This window comes from Sus scrofa, chromosome 4 (assembly GCF_000003025.6).
Source record: "Sus scrofa isolate TJ Tabasco breed Duroc chromosome 4, Sscrofa11.1, whole genome shotgun sequence".
Classification (NCBI taxonomy): domain Eukaryota; kingdom Metazoa; phylum Chordata; class Mammalia; order Artiodactyla; family Suidae; genus Sus; species Sus scrofa.
Window position 1 is genome coordinate 89,354,953 of NC_010446.5, and position 19,863 is coordinate 89,374,815.

The window sequence follows — 19,863 nt, forward strand, 5'->3', positions numbered from 1 at the left end:
CTGTGGTTAGGTTGCAGACGTGGCTCGGATCCCGCATTGCTATGGCTCTGGCGTAGGCCGGTGGCTACAGCTCTGATTCGACCCCTAGCCTGGGAACCTCCATATGCCGCAGGAGTGGCCCAAGAAATGGCAAAAAGACAAAAAAAAAAAAAAAAAAAAAAAAAAAAAAAAAAAAAAAAAAAAAAAAGATTGTAAAACAAGCCCCACTTTCCAGAAGTTCACAGACTCCAGCTCTTGTTCTGTCCCTCAGCTGAACGCATTAACTGAATCCTTGGCACACAGCAGGATTCAATCGATGTCTCTCGAACTGAAGCTAACAATTTAGTTAAGGAGATAAGATGTGCACAAATTATGAGGACACAAGCTATAATAAAGGGACTAGCAGAGGCTGAGGAAGAACAGAAGGGAGAAAGATTAATTTTAGGTGGGAGGAGTTGGGAAGGCTTCATGGAATATGTGGCATGTGAGGTCAGCTTTGAAAGATGAGTAAGATTTTGACAAGCAGAGTAGGGGCGGGGGCGGGGGGGGCGGTGCGTGGAAAATATTCCATATGAAACGACCCCCTCTTACATACAGTTCTTAACCCTTCCTTCCTGACCCTCTCCAGACAAGAGGATCTTGCTGCAATATTTTAACCCTTATGTATTTTTTCTTCTCTCGTGTCGACCTGTGTATTTATTTATTTATTGCTTTTTAGGGCTCAACCGGTGGCATATAGAAGTTCCCAAGCTAGGGGATTCGACCTAGGGGATTCCTCGAATTGGAGCTACAGCTGCTGACCCACACCACAGCCACAGCAACACTGGATCTGAGCCACATCTGAGACCTACACCACAGCTCATGGCAACGCCAGACCCTTAACCCACTGAGCAAGGCCAGGGATCGAACCCGCAACCTCATGGTTCCTAGTCGGATTCATTTCTGCTGTGCCACAACAGGAACTCCTACCTGTGTATTTTTTTTAAGCTCCAGTGTCTCAGTGATCCTGTCCCTCTCCTTCCCTCGGTTCTCAGGGAGTTCAGAGTCTGCCTGCCTCCCCTGGCTCTCTCAGATAGGCTGGTAAGGTTTTGTGTAACTTGGTGGTTACATTATATGCATCCAACACAAAGTCTTCAGGTTTGGGTATACCTATAGGAATACAGGGACAGGCTATTTGAAATCAAGTTTGTCCTTGCAAAGTCCAGATATGTGGCCTTGTCCAATGACCATGAGATAGTGGAAAGGAACCCCTTTCTTCTCAAGTAGTGCTGATGCACTGTTGGGACTCCCGATCAGTAATGAGAATGTCGTTGACCCAGAGGGAGGGCCCTGCTGTTGAGGCCAGGAATCAGTGGGGTTAATTCCTTGGTCAGTCCCTTGGTGGCTTCTCTATAGAGGAGGGGGGGTGGTTGGGGAGTGGGTTGTTTTAAGCTCCTTCCCAGTCTTTGAGCTAACTCCCTGCCTCAGGGTTAGAGAGGTCTGAGCAAACCAGGACACTACCCAAGCTGTGTGTCCTCCAGCAAGCCCCTTCCCACTCTGGGCCTCTGTTTTGTCACCTGATGCATGAGGTGTTTGGACCAGTACTGACCTCAGTGTTGGCCTTCTCTGATTCGTGGCCCTGAAGCTGAGCCCCTCCAGGAGATTGAGGAGCTCAGCAAGGTCCCAGGGGAGGGGGGAAGGCAGCAAGGCTGGGCTGGGGTGTGAGATGTTTGGGTTCCTTTTCACCCACAAGGCCTTGCCCCTGTTCCTCCTGGCCTGAAGCCTCCCTCTTTGAGCCCCTGGGGGCCTTCTTCTACCCAGCCCCCACCCTGCTCTTGCCTCTCTCCATAGCGTCACAGCCCCTTCTACACACTGCCAGGTAAAGCCTGGAACTGACGATGGGATTCCCCCCCCCAACCCCCCAGGTCTTTCCCTCCTTCCCTCCCTCCCTGGCGCCTATTAGCCAGCCCAGGCCGTGGGGGCGGCGGCTGCCAAGTCTCCGTGCCAGGCCCAGCCCCCAGAGACGCACCTGTTCTGACCTGCTGAGCAGGTTCCCAAGTTTCTGCCGTCGTTGTTGGCCACGGCGTGGGAAGCAGCTCTGGGGGAGCTCGGAGCTCCCGAGCACGGCTTCTTGGGGGTAGCCACAGCTGGGTGGGTGGAACGGGGCCTGGTCCCCCCGTGGAGACCCCAGTGGGATAGGCAGGTGTGTCAGTGCCTGAGGACTCTGTGACTTCCTGCCTTCTGGGTCAGTTGCCCTATCCAGCTCTAAAGCCGGCTCCCAGGGAGAACTCAGCGGAACTTCAGAAACACGGGTAGCTCTGCCTTTTGACCAATGCCTCTGTCCCTGGGAGCCGAGATGTGGGGGCCTGAAGCCTGGCTGCTGCTACTGCTCCTGGCATCATTTACAGGTAGGACTTGCTTCATGAGCTTTGAAGCCCAAGCGGGCACACACACACACACACACACACACACACACTCATGCATTTACATTCCCTTTCCTTGAAACAGAGGAATGAATCTCTCTCTCCCACTTCCAGCTGCCAGCACTGTCCCCAGAACAGCCACTGTAGCTCTTCTGTTTCATTGCCCTTCCAGCTCTTGGCCAGGTTGCTAGGTCTGGGGTCCCCAACTACCTCAGCCAAAGCCTTGCCTGGGCTGGAGCAGCCTCTGGGGGAAGAGGTATGGTGACCCAATGTAGGTAGGCAGGGAGGTGGAACTGGTGGGGACCCAGGGTTTCCTGGAGGTTCTCTCACCTAGCCCCTGGGCTCCAGAATTGCTGACTGGGGCTGCGGCTGACTCAGGGCTGAGCTGGTTTCCATAGTCATCAGGGTGTAGGAAGCCTGATGCCCCAAGAGTGGACGGGGTCTTTCTATCTCCTTCTCTTCTCTCCACGATGTCCTAGAATACCAGGACTGGGGCACCTGTTAGGGGACTAGAGGGGAGCTGGAAGCTCTTTTCACCCTGGCCCCCTCTTTCCCTGGGCACACTGTGCGGTGCCACGGTGGAAATAAGGTGCCTACTTAGATGAGTGGGGGTCTTTTAGATATTGTGTGGTCCCCTTTTGTTTATACCCTGTCCCCCCATTTTCTCAACTAGATGCCTTGTATTACTCCTGTCTAATGTATAAATAGCAGATATAAATTATAGGAATCTATAATTTTTAGAGTGGGGGAGAGAACGTGTGTGTGTGTGTGTGTGCATGTGTGTGTGTGTGTGTGTGTGTGTGCACGCACTCGTGTTTGAGTGCACACGATGAGACCGTGGTCGATTCCATAGGCTGTTCCCAGGGTAATGGGCAACTGAGAAATCTTTCTCCTCAGAAAGATAGGACCTTATCTCCATAGGACAGTTTGATGCCCAGTCCCAGAGACTCAGTGGTCAAGCAGGCCCAGCAGAGCTTTCCCCCAAACTCCATCCCCAGCTGAAGCCATGAGGAGGAGAGTGAGGCTCAGATGTATGGACCTGTGGGGGCTGCTCTTCTCTGATCTTATAATGGAAGAATCATTGGCCCAGCCTCCAATCCCAGGATACTGAACTCCAACCCCGGCCATCTCCGCTTCCCCCTACATCTTAGTCCCCATCTTCCAGACAGCCCTTCTCACTTGTTTAGGCCAAGAGGGTGGGGCCTGGTTGCTGGGGCCAAGGAACTTGGGAGTCACTTTCCTGTAGGAACTACCCACACCTAAAGAATGGAGCCATGATGTCTCGGGACTCAGAAATGACCAAAGAGATCACCGTTCCAACTCCCTCATTTTACAGATGGGAAAATGGAAAGAAACAGATAGGTAAGGGAGATCTCAAGATTAGTCAGTATTAGAAGCATAACTGGGGTTAGCGTCTTGGTCTTCCAACTCCTGTTTCATGAAAGCATAGCACTTTTGAGTAGAGCCAGGGCACTAGATGTTGGAGAGGCAGTGGTGAACAAGACCCTGTCCCTGCCTTCTTTTTCCATGACACAAAGCTGTTCTTTCTCAAAGAAGCCCAGGGAAGGGGAGAGGAGACTAGCTCAAGTGAGACATCCCCCCCCCAACCTTGCCCAGGGCCTGATGAACAGCTGCTGTGGGGAGGCAGCCTGGCTGCAGAATGGCCCCAAGAAGCAGGTGCCCAGGGGGCCACAGTCTGCTGCTATAACCTGCACTGGGTGCTCTGAGGGCCGGAACTCAAACCCCAGGTTCCCAGACCAAGGATCAGAAGGGCCCATCTCACTGCCACCCCCTTTCTGGCTCCTCTGTGTGTAGGCATCTCCTCAGTGGCCCCCAGGAAGCTGGAATGTTTCTTGTCTCTGAAAAAGCCTTGAGCTGGGAAGTCAGGAGACTCGGGTTCTGGCCCCATTTCTACAATTAATTTGCTATGTGACCTTAGGCAACTAAGAAGCTAGACTTCAGTAGACCAAGAGGTAGCACCAGATGATCTCTAAAGGCCTTCCATCTCCAAAAGCTTGTGGCTGAGTGAAAGTCCATCCTCTGGCCAAAGGAGGGAGCTGGGTGCTGGAAGAGGTGGTCTGTCTGGCTGCAGTGACACAAGGAGGAAATGTCCTGACCACATACATCTCTCAGCGGGGCCAAGGGTAGCTTTACCCTGAATGCTGCCTTCTGCCCCTGCATTGCTGCAAATTAGGGCCCCCACCAAATCCTGGGCCATTAGAGCTCTGAGCCCCAGGGCCCTGCCCCACCCGTGACAGGGAGAGGAGCCCAGGCTGGGGAGGCACCTCAGCACCACAGCTCTTTGTCTCTCCCTAATGGGATGAGTTTCCGGGTGAGGTCCCTTCCCTTCTCCCTCCCATCTCCTGCCCTGGGGCTGAGGGCCCCAAATCTACAGACACCCCTTCAACAGGACCCCAGTTCCTCAATCTTTGCTTGGGTGCAACTGAGCCCCTGCAGGACCAGAGAGTGTGGGGTTCTTTGAATGTTGAGGTCTGTCCCTTGAGGGTTAGGACCAGCTTTCTGTCTGAAGTTAGTTTCCTAGAACGGGAGAGGCCCCATCCCTACTTTTCTAGTCCTGTTTACAGAGGGGGGGCAAACCCTTTCCTGTAGGACCTACCCAAAGCCAGGGAAGCCAGAAAGGGAGGCTAGCTTGGCCTCCCAAGCGAGGGAAAATAGGAGACTCTCAGGGGATCCCTGTGGCCCCAGTGACCTTGGTCCCACCCCAGTGTTTCAGGGAGCTGGGCTAAGGGACCCCAGCCACAAGGCTGTGAGAAGCTCATAGTAGAGACCAAGTCCCAGCCTCTAGACCCCAGCTTCAGGATCCTCCAGGGGTCCTCCAGACAAAGTGAAGAGGGCCTAGCCCCCATGGAGAACAGGCCTAGTGAGGAGAGATGCCTGGGCTTTCTGGCCTTCCAAACTTGCCCCAGTGCTGACCAAAATCTAGGCAGAGCAAAGGGATGGGGGTGGGGTGGGGAGCTGAGTCAGGAGGGAAGGGAGGAGAGCAGCCTAGAGATGGATCTGGGAACGGAATCAAAAATGCAAAGGTCAAGTTCAGACCCAGGGTCAGCCACCAAGCCTCTTGGGGGAGGGCTGTGCAGGGGATGGTCAGGATCACTCTCTCTCGCTGGACCAGGGAGCCTCTGACCTCAGAAGATTTCCCCTTGGTTTTCAAGCCACCCTCCTCCCCCCTTGCCTTTGAAACTGAATGGCGAGTCCTGAGAGCTGGGTTGAGGCTGTGATTTGGGGTGGGGCAAAGCTGGCCACACTTGCAGGGTTGTGAGGGGGTGGATGTGGGGGCTTGGTTGTCAGGACTGGAGGGGAGGGTTAGGATCTCAGGAGTTTGGGAGAAGCTGAATTCTGGGTCTCCCACCCACAGTGTGGCTGTTGTGGTGACTCAGCCAGGCTCAGACTCTGGCTCCGGGGGGTTTAGGGGACTTATCTGTGCTGGGAGCTGTGTCTGGGCCAGAGCTGGGGCTGCCTCAAGGCCTGTCCTCCCCCATTGTTCTCACCTCCTTTTGTGATTGGTGTGGCCCCCCTCCCCAGCCACTAATCTGTGGTGGGCGCTTTGCCCAGGGTTGGGAAGCTCTCACTAAGCTGGGGGGCTTAGGACAATGGGGGGTAAGCAAGGGAGGTGGATGAAGACAGAGGGAAAATCTGCCGGTTTTCAAAGTTCCTTAGCACTCCAAGACCAAGGTTACTAGGGGGAAGGATGGAAGAAAAAAATGTGCTGGGTTGTTTATGTCACCTGTCCTGAATGGTGGGGGCTTCAGGGCTCCCCTCCCCTCCTTTCTTACCCCAAGCTTGCCTGAGTATTCCAGCTCTCTCTGATGGAAGCTGTAGCTGTGGGGTGAGGGGAGGCAAGAGTTAATAAACAAAGGAGAATGAGACCCTAGACAGCTTGGACCCCTCCCTCTAGCCCCAGGCAGGCTTCCCCCCCACCCCAAACCTACACCAGACAACCCTCACCCCAGACCTGGAGCTAGAGCTGGTTTTTCTGGTGGTGGCAGCAGCAGAGGTCTGACAGAGATTCCCAGGGAGAGGCCTCCTTGGGGGGCCAAAGGAGTTGGGGGGCCCTAGGGCGTGGCTAGGGGGTGAAAAGGGTGGGGGTGGGGGTCCTTCTAGTAGGAACCTGAGGAGCAAGGATAGAGAGAGCTTTTGTTTTGTTCTGCTGGGGAGTCCTTGATGGCAATTTCCCATCACCCGGAGGGACAGTGACCTCATCTCTGGGTACCTCCACCTGAGATGAATCTGCCCTTAAGTCTGAGGTAGGGAAGGGGGGAGGGATGCCCGGGCGACACTCCAGACAGGCGCAGAGGCAAAGGCGCAGAGCCACACACCGCTGACCAAAGGCAGCTGAGGCAGACAGCCATGCGGAAGCCAAGAGAAACCGACATCAAAATATTTACTATGTGTGCACATTCGCGCACACACACCATTCCATAGCTCCTTCTGGATGCAGACGAGACACGCACGCTGCTGAAGATGAGACAGGAACACATATGTGTGCAAAACATCTGCAAGTTCATGCAAAGAGCCTCTCAAGCATGGCAACCAGCACTGAGACTCACCAGGCCCCCCCTCACCCAAAGATGTACATTCAGACACAAAAGGCTCATGCTTATTCCCTTCCTCCTCCTCAGAGGCCCGTCTCTAAGAACCCCTTCCTGTACCCCTATAGGCACTAATGCTGATGGAGAAAGACCCCTCAGAAAGAAAAGCCTCCTTCCCTGGAGTGTGTGTGTGTGTGTGGGGGGGTGTTTGTGTGTGTGCGCTTTTTAGGGCTGCACGTGCAGCATATGGAAGACATGGAAGTTCCCAGGCTAGGGGACAAATCGGAGCTGCAGCTGCCAGCCTACACCACAGCCACAGCAATGCCAGATCCTTAACCCACTGAGCGAGGCCAGGGATCGAACCTGCATCCTCATGTTTACTAGTCAGGTTCGTTACCACTGAGCCATAACCGGAACTCCCCGGAGAGGCTTTTATTGGCACCTGCCAGCCTCAGTTTCCCCTCCTGAGCTCAGAGGCTGGGCCTCATGCAGATAGGAAAGTTAGGACCCAGGCACAGGGCGGGGAGCAGGCAGCCAGCCCAAGCCAGAAACGGAGGGCCTGTCTGGGAGCAGGCGGGGTACACAGAGGGCAGGGCCCCAAAGAGGCCCATGGGGGCCTGGCCAGGGGTGGGGGAGGCTGAGGGCAGGGATCCCGTCCGGCCAGTTAGGCCTGTTCTCTCCCTTGCGCAAGGTGGTGGCTGGTGGCGGCTGTGGCTAGGCCTGCTGTGCAGCAGGGGCTGAATCACCAAGCCTCCTGACCAGCGTTCTGGTGCTCCCAGGAGGAGGGTTGGGGAGGGTCAGAGGGAGGAACACCCAGCCAGCCGAGTCCACCAGCCTCAGCAAACAATTTGCAGCAGAAGGGTCTGTGGGCCTGGCCTGGCCACTACATGCCCGCAGGGTGACCTCACCAGGCAGGCGGTGTGTCTCCTTGGCTCTGGTGACATCATCATGCTGACGCCGGGCGGGCACTGGGTGGGGGAGAGAAGGAGGAGGCAGTCCTGGCCTGCCCTACCCTGGGAGTCTGAGCTTCTGGGTCCAGGGAGCCCAGGACAGGGATTCTAGAGCCCAAGTTCTCTTTTCCTTCTCTTGCAGTGTGTGTGTGTGTGTGTGTGTGTGTGTGTGTGTGTGTGTGTGTGTAACTGAAGGAGGAGATTGCTCAAGCTGAGAAGCTCCCACTAAATAGTGGATTTAGGACAATGGGGGGCTGGGGGAGGGACCCAGGAGGGACTTTCCTGTTTTACTTGGGTTCCTCATCCTGCAAAGCTTGGCCTTATCATTTGGGACAACAGGGATCTTGGACCCACAGGTAGGGATGAGGAGGATTGGATGCCCTGAGAAGGTACATTTCGGGGGGCAATGTAGGCAATCAGTGGTGGGAAGGGGCCCGCTGGTTGGCCAGAGTAGGGATGGGGATGGAAACTATGCCATCTGACATTGTCCCAGAAGTAGTCTTTGGAAGGGTTTGAGTGTCCCAGGGGAGCAGGGCTTGGGCTCCCTCTGGCCTGCATGGATGCTAGTGTTTGAAGCAGAGGATCAACCAGGAAGCCCCTATCTCAAGCCCACCTACAGCCCTTCCTTGGCAGCCCTGCTCCCTCCAGTGCCAGGAGGAGGTGCCTGGGAGGGGTGCGGGTGGTTAGCTGGACTCCCAGGCTGGGCAGGGTGGGACCAACATCAGCTTAGGCAGGTCAGGGCCCTGGTATCTGGCCCTGCAGGTCTGTCCCGTCCTGTTTGGGCCCTCCCAGCTCTCAACAGCATCCTCCCTTCCTCCTCCCCTGCCAGCAGGGCCATGGGACCCCCTTCCTCTGCCTCATGCTCTGCCTCACTGGAACTACCTGGTCCACTCTAGTGGGGTTTGCTTTCTCCCCCCATGCCTGCCCCCCTTCATCCCCTTCCTTCTCCCTGTGTCCAGTCTGGAGGTACACACATTGGCAGAGAACCCTACTAGCCAGCCTATCCTGTTTCCACCCCTCCGGTTGCTATGCCAACCCCCTCCCTGCCCAGCCCAACTCGACTGCTTATTCCTCCTCGATCTACACTTTCTTTCTTCCGTCTGTCTCATTCATTCATTCACCCACTCATTCACAGATTTGGTCAGTCAATAAACATTAATTGAGTGTCGATTATATGCCAGGAAGGCACACACTGAGCACAACCCCAGAAACCATGTTTCGCTATGTGATGTGAGACCCAGTTTCTATACCTAAGGTTCTCAGTCTGGTGGAAGAGGCAGACAAGAAAACAGCAACTACAATCTGTGGTTGTAAATTCCTATGATGGGTCAAAGCAGGGTGCTAGAAGAGAGCAGATCCTGTGATGGGTCAAAGCAGGGTGCTAGAAGAGAACAGCGGACAGGCACCTAACCTTGCCTTAGGTGGGGGTGGGGAGAGGGAGGACTCCAGGAGGAACTGATGTCTAAGCGGAGTCTTCAGAGATGAGTAGGAGTTATCCAGACAGTGATGAGTAGGAGCTACCAGACATAGGGAGGAGGGTGTTCCGGGCAGGAGCACAGTGTGAGCGAGGGGAGGGCCAGCAGGGCGTGTGAAGTGCTGGTCTCAGGCAGGAGCTTTGAACTCTTGCGAGTTGCTGGATATGCCTTCCAAGGCAAGGAGCTCTCGCCATCCAAAAGAGCTTTCACTCTGTCCCCAGCCTCCCGCCGTCAGCCCTATGTTTCCCAGGCTTTTTTTCCCACAACTCCATATTTCTTTCTTCCTAGCTAGGAACTTCCCTGGCCCTGCTTCCCTCATCCTAGAAACCTAAGAGTTGTCTTGGGTCTTTCCTCTCTCTTTCTGGGCAAGGTCCAAATCCTGCCTAGTTTCCTGCAGGAACTGTCCCCTCCTCTCAGCCCCAGCAGCACCACAGGATGGCAGCTGCATGTTCCTCTTGAGTCTCCTGTCCCTAGTGTCACCACTTTCTAGTTGGAGGGCACATGCCTACTGGCTTCATGCTCTAGGGACTCCCTATTTTCTCTTGGCCAAATCTGAATTTCTTTCTTTTTTTTATTTGGTATTTTTAGGGCCGCACCTGTGGCATATGGAAGTTCCCAGGCTAGGGGTCAAATCAGAGCTGTAGCTGCCGGCCTATGCCACAGCCAGAGCAACGCGGGATCCAAGCTGTGTCTGCGACCTATACCACAGCTCATGGCAATGCAGGATCCTTAATCCACTGCGTGAAGGGATCAAACCAAAGTCCTCATGGATACTAGTTGGGTTCATTACATCGTGGGAGCCACAGCAGGAACTTCCCAAATTTGAATTCTTTTACCTGGTATGGAAGGTCGTGGGTGATTTCGCTCCAACCATATGTTCCACTCCTGCTTAACACACTTCCCCTGGCTTAGTTGTGTCCTCTCCTCTCTGCTTCCTGAACCAGCCTCTCCTCCTCCTTGGGGTTTGCCTACTCTGGTCCCTTATCGGGGACCCCTTTCCACATTTCACTCTTTCCTGACTCTACCCAATTCATGCAAGAGGCCCTCCCACATGACTTGGGACCACCGTGACTGTCCCATTCCACGACTAACTTGTCAGACACCAGCAAGCACTAAGTCAGCAACCATCACAGGTGTTTCCATATAAGTCTCCATATGCATCTCTTCCTCTAGAAGAGATCTCTACGAGTGCAGGAAGAGGGCTCTGAGTGCAGAAAATGCCTTCTTCTTTGCGGATAAGGCTACATGACAGGTCCCCCTGAGTGCTTCCTACTGTTCCCTGTCAGTGCACGTAACACTTGTCCTTCGTTGCTGGTCCCCATCTCTGGTCCTCTGATTGGTTCATGGTTCTCCCCCCTGTCACTGTCTGTACTGACCTCATCTCTCTGGGCCTCTGACCTGGGGCATTTCTGTCTCTAGTGACTTGCTTACTCCTGCCTCTGAGCCTCGGTTCGTGCCATTCCTCCCACATGGAATACCTTCTTCTCTCTGGGAATCTAGGTCTCTCATCTTCAAGCCATGAAAAGAATGTTCTGGATGGACCTTTCCTACTCTACATGCCCCTTCCCAGACACCAACTGTCCTCAACCCTTGCCTTGGCTCCCAGCCACACTTCCTGAAAGCCTTCACTTTCCCCTCCTTGGTAGGTTGAGCCTTCTGTGAAAGTTTGTCCACAGTTTTCCCTGTCTTTGTGCTCATAAAATTGATTTCCCTGAGCTCCCTGAGGGCAGAGACTGGGTCTCTCCTCCTGTTACAAGCCTCCCACCGCACAACTGCTCAGGATAAAATCCTGGGCTGGGAGAGGGTGTGACTCTTCCACATGCCATCTGTGTGGCCTTAGGCAAGTCACTTCCTTTCTCTGGGTCTCAGTTTCCTCATCTGCTAAATGGCAATAATCATGCCTACCTCTTGGGAATGTTTTGTGGATCTAATGAGGTAATGGACTGAACGCGCTTCGCAAGCACAAAATGCTCCAGGAGTTCCAGGCTGCCTTTGCTGTCATTATCATTATGAATAAGTGTTCCCGGCTCTGGCATCGACCCTGATCCTGGCTGCTTCTGTCTGCTCCCTGCAGGCCTGTACTCGGCAGGGGAGCTGGAAACCACGGACCTGGTGACAGTGGTGCTGGGCCAGGACGCAAAGCTGCCCTGCTTCTACCGAGGGGACCCTGGCGAGCAGGTGGAGCAGGTGGCATGGGCTCGCGTGGACATGAGCGAGGGTGCCCGGGAGCTGGCGCTGCTAAACTCCAAATACGGGCTGCACGTGAGCTCGGCCTATGAGGGCCGCGTGGAACAGCCACCACCCCCACGAAACCCCCTGGACGGCGCCGTGCTCCTGCGCAACGCGGTGCAGGCGGATGAAGGCGAGTACGAGTGTCGCGTCAGCACCTTTCCTGCCGGCAGCTTTCAGGCGCGCCTGCGGCTCCGAGTGCTGGGTAAGTGGGGCCCCGGCTGGGCATGGTTGGTTGCGGGTGTTGTGTGTGCAGACGCACCAGGTCCTCAGGCCCTGGGTTTTGGAGGGCAGAAGCCGGAGGCAGGGGGAGATGCAGAGATGGGGGACCGCAGCGACGATGGGGCGGAGGCAGAACAGGGAGAAGAGATGGGGTAGTGTAGGATGAGGGAGCCTCCTTCAGCCCATCCACCCACCCAATCCCGAAATTCTCTCCAGGTGTCTCCAAAAGCTGGATACAACTCGGTCAGCCTTGGGGCAGAATCAATTTATTACATAGTTCTTCCTTCTGCAGAACTGAAATCTCTCTCTCTGTTACTTTCACCCTCTCCAGCACCACCTCCTAGGCTTATTCTCTGGGTGTTGTACAGAAGCCTTTCAAAGAGCTGAGGACCTCTGTCAGGCCCCGCCGTAATTTCCTCTTCTTGAAGCTAAACTTAATGTTTTCTGCAACAGCTCTACCAAAGACATTCAGAGCCTCCCTTGCCACCCTGGGCTTCATGGGTTACAAAAGGTGGGGGCCTAGGGTGGACATGCAGGCCCAGCCATGACTAGTGGGGCTAATACCCTCCTTGACCTGGTTCTTCAGTGAATGTGGTTGAAAACCACAGTCACCTCCTAAACCACCCTTTTGCACTGTGGACACTCGTGGTCAACGGATGCCCTAGACTTATGGTCAAGTTAGGTCTTTTGGGGAGTTCCCGTCATAGCTCAGCAGAAACGAATCTGACTAGCATCCATGAGGAGGCAGGTTCGATCCCTGGCCTTGCTCGGTGGGTTAAGGATCCGGCATTGCCATGAGCTGTGGGGTAGGTTGCAGATGTGGCTCGGATCTGGCGTTGCTGTGGTTGTGGTGTAGGCCGGTGGCCACAGATCCATTTCAGCCCCTAGCCTAGGAATTTCCACATGCCATGGGTGTGGTCCTAAAAAGACCAAAAGAAAAAAAAAAAGTTAGATCTTTTCCATTCTGTGCTTGGACTGTTAATGTTATGAAGAGAAAAAGAAGTAAAGGCCTTTAGAGTTTCCTTTTATCTACACGGAGGTTAGTCAGTCTTGGTAGAAAAACCCAAGTGTGAATCTTGGCTTCACCACCTAATAGCTAATGATCTGGAACAAATCATTGAAACCCCCTGAGCTTCAGTTTCTTTAGCTCTAAAATAGGGATAATAATACCTCTTTCATGTTTGTTTTTAGGATTAAAAGAGATAATGTTTCTAAAGTGTTTAGTACAATACTTGGCACATAGTAAGTGCTTAATAAATGGTGGCTATTATTGTCATCTAGATGTTATCTGGTTAGTTTTTTAATTACTTCATTATTTTTATTAAAAAAATACCCATACTCATTATAAAAAATTCAAACAATAGAGAAAGGTATAAAGTCAGCTGAAATTCTGCCACGCATCTGGCATCTTTGTTGGTGAAATCCAAGAAGAAAAAGGGGCCTGAAACTTTGCACCTGTGCAAGACTGAACTGGAATGGGGCGGGGCCTCCTGACAGGGGTTGTAAAGATTGTGACCCCTCACCTCCCCCCATCTGCAGTGCCTCCCCTGCCCTCGCTGAATCCTGGTCCAGCGCTAGAAGAGGGCCAGGGCCTGACACTGGCAGCCTCCTGCACAGCAGAGGGCAGCCCGGCCCCCAGCGTGACCTGGGACACAGAGGTCAAGGGCACGACATCCAGCCGCTCCTTCACGCATTCCCGCTCATCCGCTGTCACTTCAGAGTTCCATCTGGTGCCCAGCCGCAGCATGAATGGGCAGCCACTTACCTGTGTGGTATCTCACCCTGGCCTGCTCCAGGACCAAAGGATCACCCACATCCTTCAAGTGGCCTGTGAGTACTCGGATCTTGTGCAGGGCTCCCCCATGGGCTCCAAGAGGTTTGGTGATATACTGAGCCATACCAGTCTGGCCAGCCTGGGTCCTGGAGGCCACCTCGTGTGGCCAAGACAGCCCTAGCCCAAAAGTAGAAGACCTGGAGCCCATCCCAGATGACCTTGGCCAATCGCTTAGACCTCTGACCTTCAGGGTCCTCTTGTTTACAAAGGTGCTTGCCCTGCCTCATGGCTGGTTGGGAGAATCAGTTATTAACATGGGATTGAAAGTATTTTGTAAAATAGTTTAGGATTTGAAGACAGACTTGGGATGAGCCCTAGCTCTGTTATTTACTTGCTGTTATTCAATCTTGTTAAGATTCGTTTGCTCCATCAGCAGAAGGAGTATAATTATATCAACTTTACAGGGTTCTGCCGGGAATTAGAAACCATGAATGCAAAGCCTCTCGCACACTGCTTAGTGCGTAGAAGGTGCTCGGTCTGCGGTGGATATTGTTTTCCCAGCATTAGACTTTGAGCCTCTGTGGGGGATGGGGATGTTTTCTACTCATACTAACAGAATTTGGCACAAAGTAGCTCCTCAGCCAATGTTGTGAAAGAAATGAATGAACTAGTAGGATGATTAAGCCTTTGAAGCATCAAGGAAGGTTTACTGAGCACCTGTCCTGTGGCTAACCCTATGTTAGGGACCACAGGGGATTCAGAAAAGGTATGACACATCGCTATGCGGAGGGACTTGTAGGCCCATTGCACAGGTAAACCAACGTGGACTCTTTGAGCTCAGAGAGGGGAGGGAGCTGTCAGCAAGGTGGGGCTGGGCTAGGTTTGGCCACAGATGAATAGGATGGAGGAAGACAGGGGAGGCTATTCCAGGCAGGGTGGAGCCTGGGGTGGGGGCCTTCAAGGAAGAGCACGATTGAGAGCATTCTTTCTCCTTCCACCTCCCATTCCAGTCCTTGCTGAGGCCTCTGTGAGGGGCCTTGAAGACCGAAAGCTGTGGCAAGTTGGCAGAGAAGGAGCTATGCTCAAGTGCCTGAGTGAAGGGCAGCCCCCTCCCTCGTTCAACTGGACACGGTAAGGGCCTGACTTGGGACCAGGCACCTTACCTCTCTGGACCAGCACATACTCATCATGGGATGAGACAATATATTCCGAACGCCCCCCAAATCGGGGCACACATTCAGATCAATACAAGAATATGCATGGTCAGCAAACTTTATTATTGGCTTATATCAGAGACTACAGGATACATGGTGATTGGTAGGGAATTAGCTAAGTCCCTGGCCTTTTCCCTTAACTTTATTTATTTATTCATTTATTTTGCTTTTTAGGGCCATACCCAAGGCATATGGAAGTTTTCAGGTCAGGGGTCAAATCAGAGCGACAGCTGCTGGCCTACACTATAGCCACAGCAATGCGGGATCCTAGCCGAGTCTATGACCTACGCCACAGCTCATGGCAACACCGGATCCCCGACCCACTGAGGGAGGCCAGGGTTCAAACCCGCATCTTCATGGATACTAGTCGGATTCATTTCTGCTGCGCCACAATGGGCTCTCCCTACCTTAACTTTAAAATTATGAAATGTAGGAGTTCCCACCGTGGCGCAGTGTGTTAAGTATCTGCAGTGGCTCAGGTCATTGCAGAGGTGCAGGTTTGGTCCCCAGCCCAGCACAGTGGGTTAAAGGATCTGGTGTTGCCGTGGCTGTGGCGTAGGTTGCAGCTGCAGCTTGGATTCAGTACCTGGCCCAGGGAACTTCCATATGCCACGGGTGTGGTCGTAAAAAAATTTGTGAAATATAATACAGTATTGAAATGTCAATACTTTACATATTTATGTAAGTGCCTAAAGTGGATAAGACAAAAAGATTCAGCTGACAGTGACTGTTGTTAAGATGGCATGCGTGCGAATCTTTCCTGAGTGTGTGTGGGGGTGCCCGGGTCAGGCTGGGCGGCAGGGAGAAGGGGCCTCTGCCTAGACCTGCCTAGGGGAGGGAGGGGCACCGTGGGAACAGCCGGTGGCTCTGGGTGACGTCATGGGGGAGGGAGGTGGAGAGCTGCCTGGGCACGTTGGGTGATGGCAGCCTCAGCCCGCCCCAGCCAGCACCCATCAGCTTTCCTGTCCTCCAGGCTGGACGGGCCTCTGCCCAGTGGGGTACGAGCAGAAGGAGACACCCTGGGCTTCCCCCCACTGACCACTGAGCACAGTGGCACCTACGTCTGCCACGTCAGCAATGAGCTCTCCTCGAGGGATTCTCAGGTGGTTGTGGATATTCTTGGTAAGCACTGGGGCAGGGACTGGGACCTGGGCCAAGGGCCTTGTGGGGGCAACAGGAAGCCAGGCAGAGAGGGTGAATTCAAAGAGTATTTATTTGGAGGAGGTTGGACTGCCTATATTTTGCAGAGGGTCTGGCTGATGGGGTGGTTTTGGACGTGTTTTGTGAGGGCAGTGGGGGGGGATGCTGTGGCATCTTGGAGCTGGTCAGGGATCTGGGGATCGGCCTCAGTCAGCGGCTTGTCTCCAGCAGACCCTCAGGATACCCCAGGGAAGCAGGTGGACCTGGTGTCGGCCTCCGTGGTGGTGGTGGGTGTGATCGCCGCGCTATTGTTCTGCCTTCTGGTGGTGGTGGTGGTGCTCATGTCCCGATACCATCGGCGCAAGGCCCAGCAGATGACCCAGAAATAGTGAGTACGGGCCACCCCTGGGTGGGTTGAGCTGAGTTGGGAACAAAGAGGAGGCGAGCGAGAGGTGGGCCAGGATGGAGGAGTGAGAGGTGACTGGGTGGCCTGACATCTGGGGTGCTGGTGGGCCAGAGGTAGGCAGCGTCTTTCAGGAGGTGAGAAGGGCCGTGGGGTCAGGACCATCGCTGGCTGATGGGTACCATGTTGCCTGAGTGAGGGTCAGACCCATAGGCTTGGGTATCACCAAGCTCACACATGCCACAAGGTGCTCACATGCTCTGTAGCCACACCGCCCCCCTGCAGCCACTCACGCACACTTGCAGGGCCAGCCCAGCACCCACACCCTCCAGCCCCGGCTCACATAGGCTCGGCCAGGCTAGGTTCACCTGGGGAGGCCACCACTACCCCCAGCTCCTGACAAGGGGGTGTCTTCCCAGTGAGGAGGAGCTGACCCTGACCAGGGAGAACTCTATCCGGAGGCTGCATTCCCATCACTCGGATCCCAGGAACCAGGTGGGTGCCAAGGTTGGGTGCATTTGTGGGGCCGGGGGTGGGGGGGGCCCTCTGCAGACGAGGAGTGCAGCCTGGTGGCTGACTCATAGCTGGAGGGTGGAGCTGGGGGTGGGGTTGCACTGGGCACAGTTATTCTGGGTCTCCTGGGCTCGTTCAGAAGCCTCCCTTCAGCACCAGCCTAGGGGTTGCTCAGGGAAGCCACTCTTAACACCGGTTTCAGGGTGGGCTTGGGGTGGGGTGGGGGAGATGAAGACGTTTACATCAAGGAGAGAATGGACACTCGGAGGTGGGGGAGAGGTAATTAGGGAGGAGGCCGGGGGAGGACAGTGGTGACCAGGCTGAGCCTTGTTCTGACTCCTCCCCCATGTCCGGGCCCTGCAGCCGGAGGAGAGTGTAGGGCTGAGAGCCGAGGGCCACCCTGATAGTCTCAAGGACAACAGTAGCTGCTCTGTGATGGTGAGGCCCCCGGCCCCACCGGTGTCCCCACCACTCTCCTCAGGCCCCTCTCCTGGTCCCAGATGTGGTGCGTCAGCAGCCCCCTCACCAGTCCCTCTTGCCTCAGACTCATGCTGCCCAGCCCTCCCCACCCCCTTTGCTGAGCCTGTGTTCTCCCGTCTCCCCTTCCCCACACCTAACATTCATTCCTGCCCCCTGATCTCTGAGCCCCACTGCCTCTGAGACGACCCGAACCCTCACCCCTGCTGGTGCCTGACCTCTGACCCCACCCTGCCCCACCCTGCCCCCTCATCCCTGGCTGCCCAGCCTCGGTTCCTGACTTGCCCTCTGCCCTTGGTCTCCAGAGCGAAGAGCCAGAGGGCCGCAGTTACTCCACGCTGACCACCGTGCGGGAGATTGAAACACAGACTGAACTGCTGTGTCCAGGTTCTGGGCGGGCTGAGGAGGAGGAAGATCGGGATGAAGGCATCAAACAGGCCATGAACCATTTTGTTCAGGAGAATGGGACCCTGCGGGCCAAGCCCACGGGCAACGGCATCTACATCAATGGGCGGGGGCACCTGGTCTGACCCAGGCTTGCCTCCCTCCCCTAAGCCTGGCTCCCTCTGCTGACGTGGAAGAGTTCAGCTTATCCCCAGGGGAGCCTCCCTAAACACTCCTTTCTCGAGTAAGATGCTCCCCATCCCACTGACTGCTCGACCTTTTCCTCCAGCCCTTCTGTTAGATGATGGAAGGGCTCTCCTGGTTGAGTCTCTCCCACAGTGCGTGCAGGTCACTGTGTGTGTGTCTGTGCTTGTGTGAATATTCTCTGACTGTGTATGTGAGTGTGCAGGAGGATATGTATGCCTGTGGTGTGCATCATGCTGTCACGTCAGAGTCCACGTGAACTGTGGTGTATGTGCCACAGGATTCCGTGGCTGCATGGAGAACGCCATAGGGGATTGGTTTGTGTGTCGTGTGGCTGTGTGACCTTTGCCTGTAAAACAGGTGTTCTCCTCAGACCCCAGAGCAGTATTAATGATGCAGAGGTTGGAGGCGGGAGGTGGAGACTGTGGGCCAGATCCAGGTGTGCGGGCATAGCTGGAGCTGGAATCTGGCCTCCTGAGTCAGGGAGCCGGGCTCCCATCACTTGGGAGCCGTTGGGGCAAGTGTGAAGCAGCAGGCCTAGGGGGTCTGCCAGGGGCTCAAACTGTTACAGAAGAAGGCCTCTGCCCTCTGGTGGCCTCTGGGTCTGCTGCATGTACATATTTTCTGTAAATAAACCTGCACAGGGGAGCTTCTTTAAGGAATACTGCCCCCAGTCCCCTAATAAGAGAAGAGACTTTAAAAAAAAAACAAAAACATTCGATTCACCTGGATGTTTATTATTACAAGAATCGCTTAAAGTGACATCAGCCTACACAGGAATTCAGCAAAGCTAGATCTTGCTCAGGCCTCACCTCAGGGGGTTAATTCCTGTGGTTCTGAACAGTGCCCCCTCTAAGGCATCTTAATCTAGGCAGACTCTTGGGAGGGAACTAAAGAGCTGGAGGGGTTTGAAGGAGGGGCGCGCGCCCCACTGTTATTGGCTGTGGGTGGGCAGGTAGTGTCCGTAGCCCTCGTGGCTCCTTGGCTCTTCCCCTAGCCTCAAGTTTTCTTAGTTGTAGCCATGGTTGTTTGCGGTCCCTTGTTGAGGGGGTGGCTGGGACTTGGTGACAGTCCCTGGTTCAGTCGCGGGAGAGGGGAGAGAGAATAGGGATTCTAGACCAAGGGAGGGTGGGAGGTCAGGTGAGGTGAAGGAGCTGCTGAGGCAAGGATGTCTCCTTTCCTTGGGGTCTCGGGCTCACTAACTTGGGGCTCTTCCAGCCGTTTCTCTGGGGAGCAGGCTGGGGTTAGAGAAGTCCCACCAAATACATTTAACCAGAATATCTAGATGTAGTGCCCAAACCCTGCTCGGCCTGAACACTGCTGGATTTCTGGACCAAAGGAGAGCCTCCCATCCCCTGCTCCCCAAGCCATCCCAGGATTTTGGATGTGGAACTAGAAGGTACAGAATTCTAGTATGTACATTTTGTGTAAATATGTGCATATGTGTACATAAAATGATATTCTGTTTTTAAATAAACAGATAAAACCTGTTCTTTCTGGTTCCTGTCTTGCTCCCTGAACTGTGCAAGTCCTGAAAGTCTGTACTCTCTGCCTCGGTACCATCCTTCCAGTGGTCCAAATAAGGGAGGAGTTAGGATGCCTGGAACAGGGATGAACAGGGGAGAGAAGGGGCCTCCACAAGACCTTCAGCCATCTCTCAGAGTCCCTAGGTAGGAGCTAGGACTCCTTCCAAGATAAGCAGTGCCTTAGTTGGCAGTATTTTACATCCTGTATTGCACTGGAGTCTGTGACAGGCCTGGAAAGTAGACAGCAGTATATACTTTTTTACAGGCAAAGAACCAGAAACTCAAATGAGTTCCACAGAAAGCTAGAATTGGGAACACATTTATTTATTTATTTTTGTTTCTGCTTGTCTCTCAGGGCTGCACCCAAGGCATATGGAAGTTCCCAGGCTAGGGGTCGAATTGGAGCTGCAGCTACACCACA

The 19,863-nt window shown here is 54.3% G+C and overlaps 1 protein-coding gene across 5 annotated transcripts; it reads left to right on the plus strand.

The window, feature by feature from the left end:
• On the plus strand, positions 1,983-19,406 carry NECTIN4 (nectin cell adhesion molecule 4). Of its 5 annotated transcripts, none has more exons than XM_021089538.1 (9): positions 1,985-2,366; positions 11,431-11,790; positions 13,347-13,637; positions 14,592-14,712; positions 15,769-15,917; positions 16,164-16,323; positions 16,758-16,833; positions 17,215-17,289; positions 17,634-19,406. In XM_021089538.1, exons 1-9 carry the CDS (start codon positions 2,291-2,293, stop codon positions 17,856-17,858), a joined length of 1,533 nt encoding a protein of 510 aa, XP_020945197.1. In that variant the 5' UTR covers positions 1,985-2,290; the 3' UTR covers positions 17,859-19,406. The 5 variants fall into 5 exon arrangements, with proteins under 5 accessions (XP_020945196.1, XP_020945195.1, XP_020945197.1 ...); XM_013996829.2 differs by having other exon boundaries at positions 1,986-2,366; positions 16,167-16,323; XM_021089536.1 differs by having other exon boundaries at positions 1,984-2,366; positions 15,769-16,323.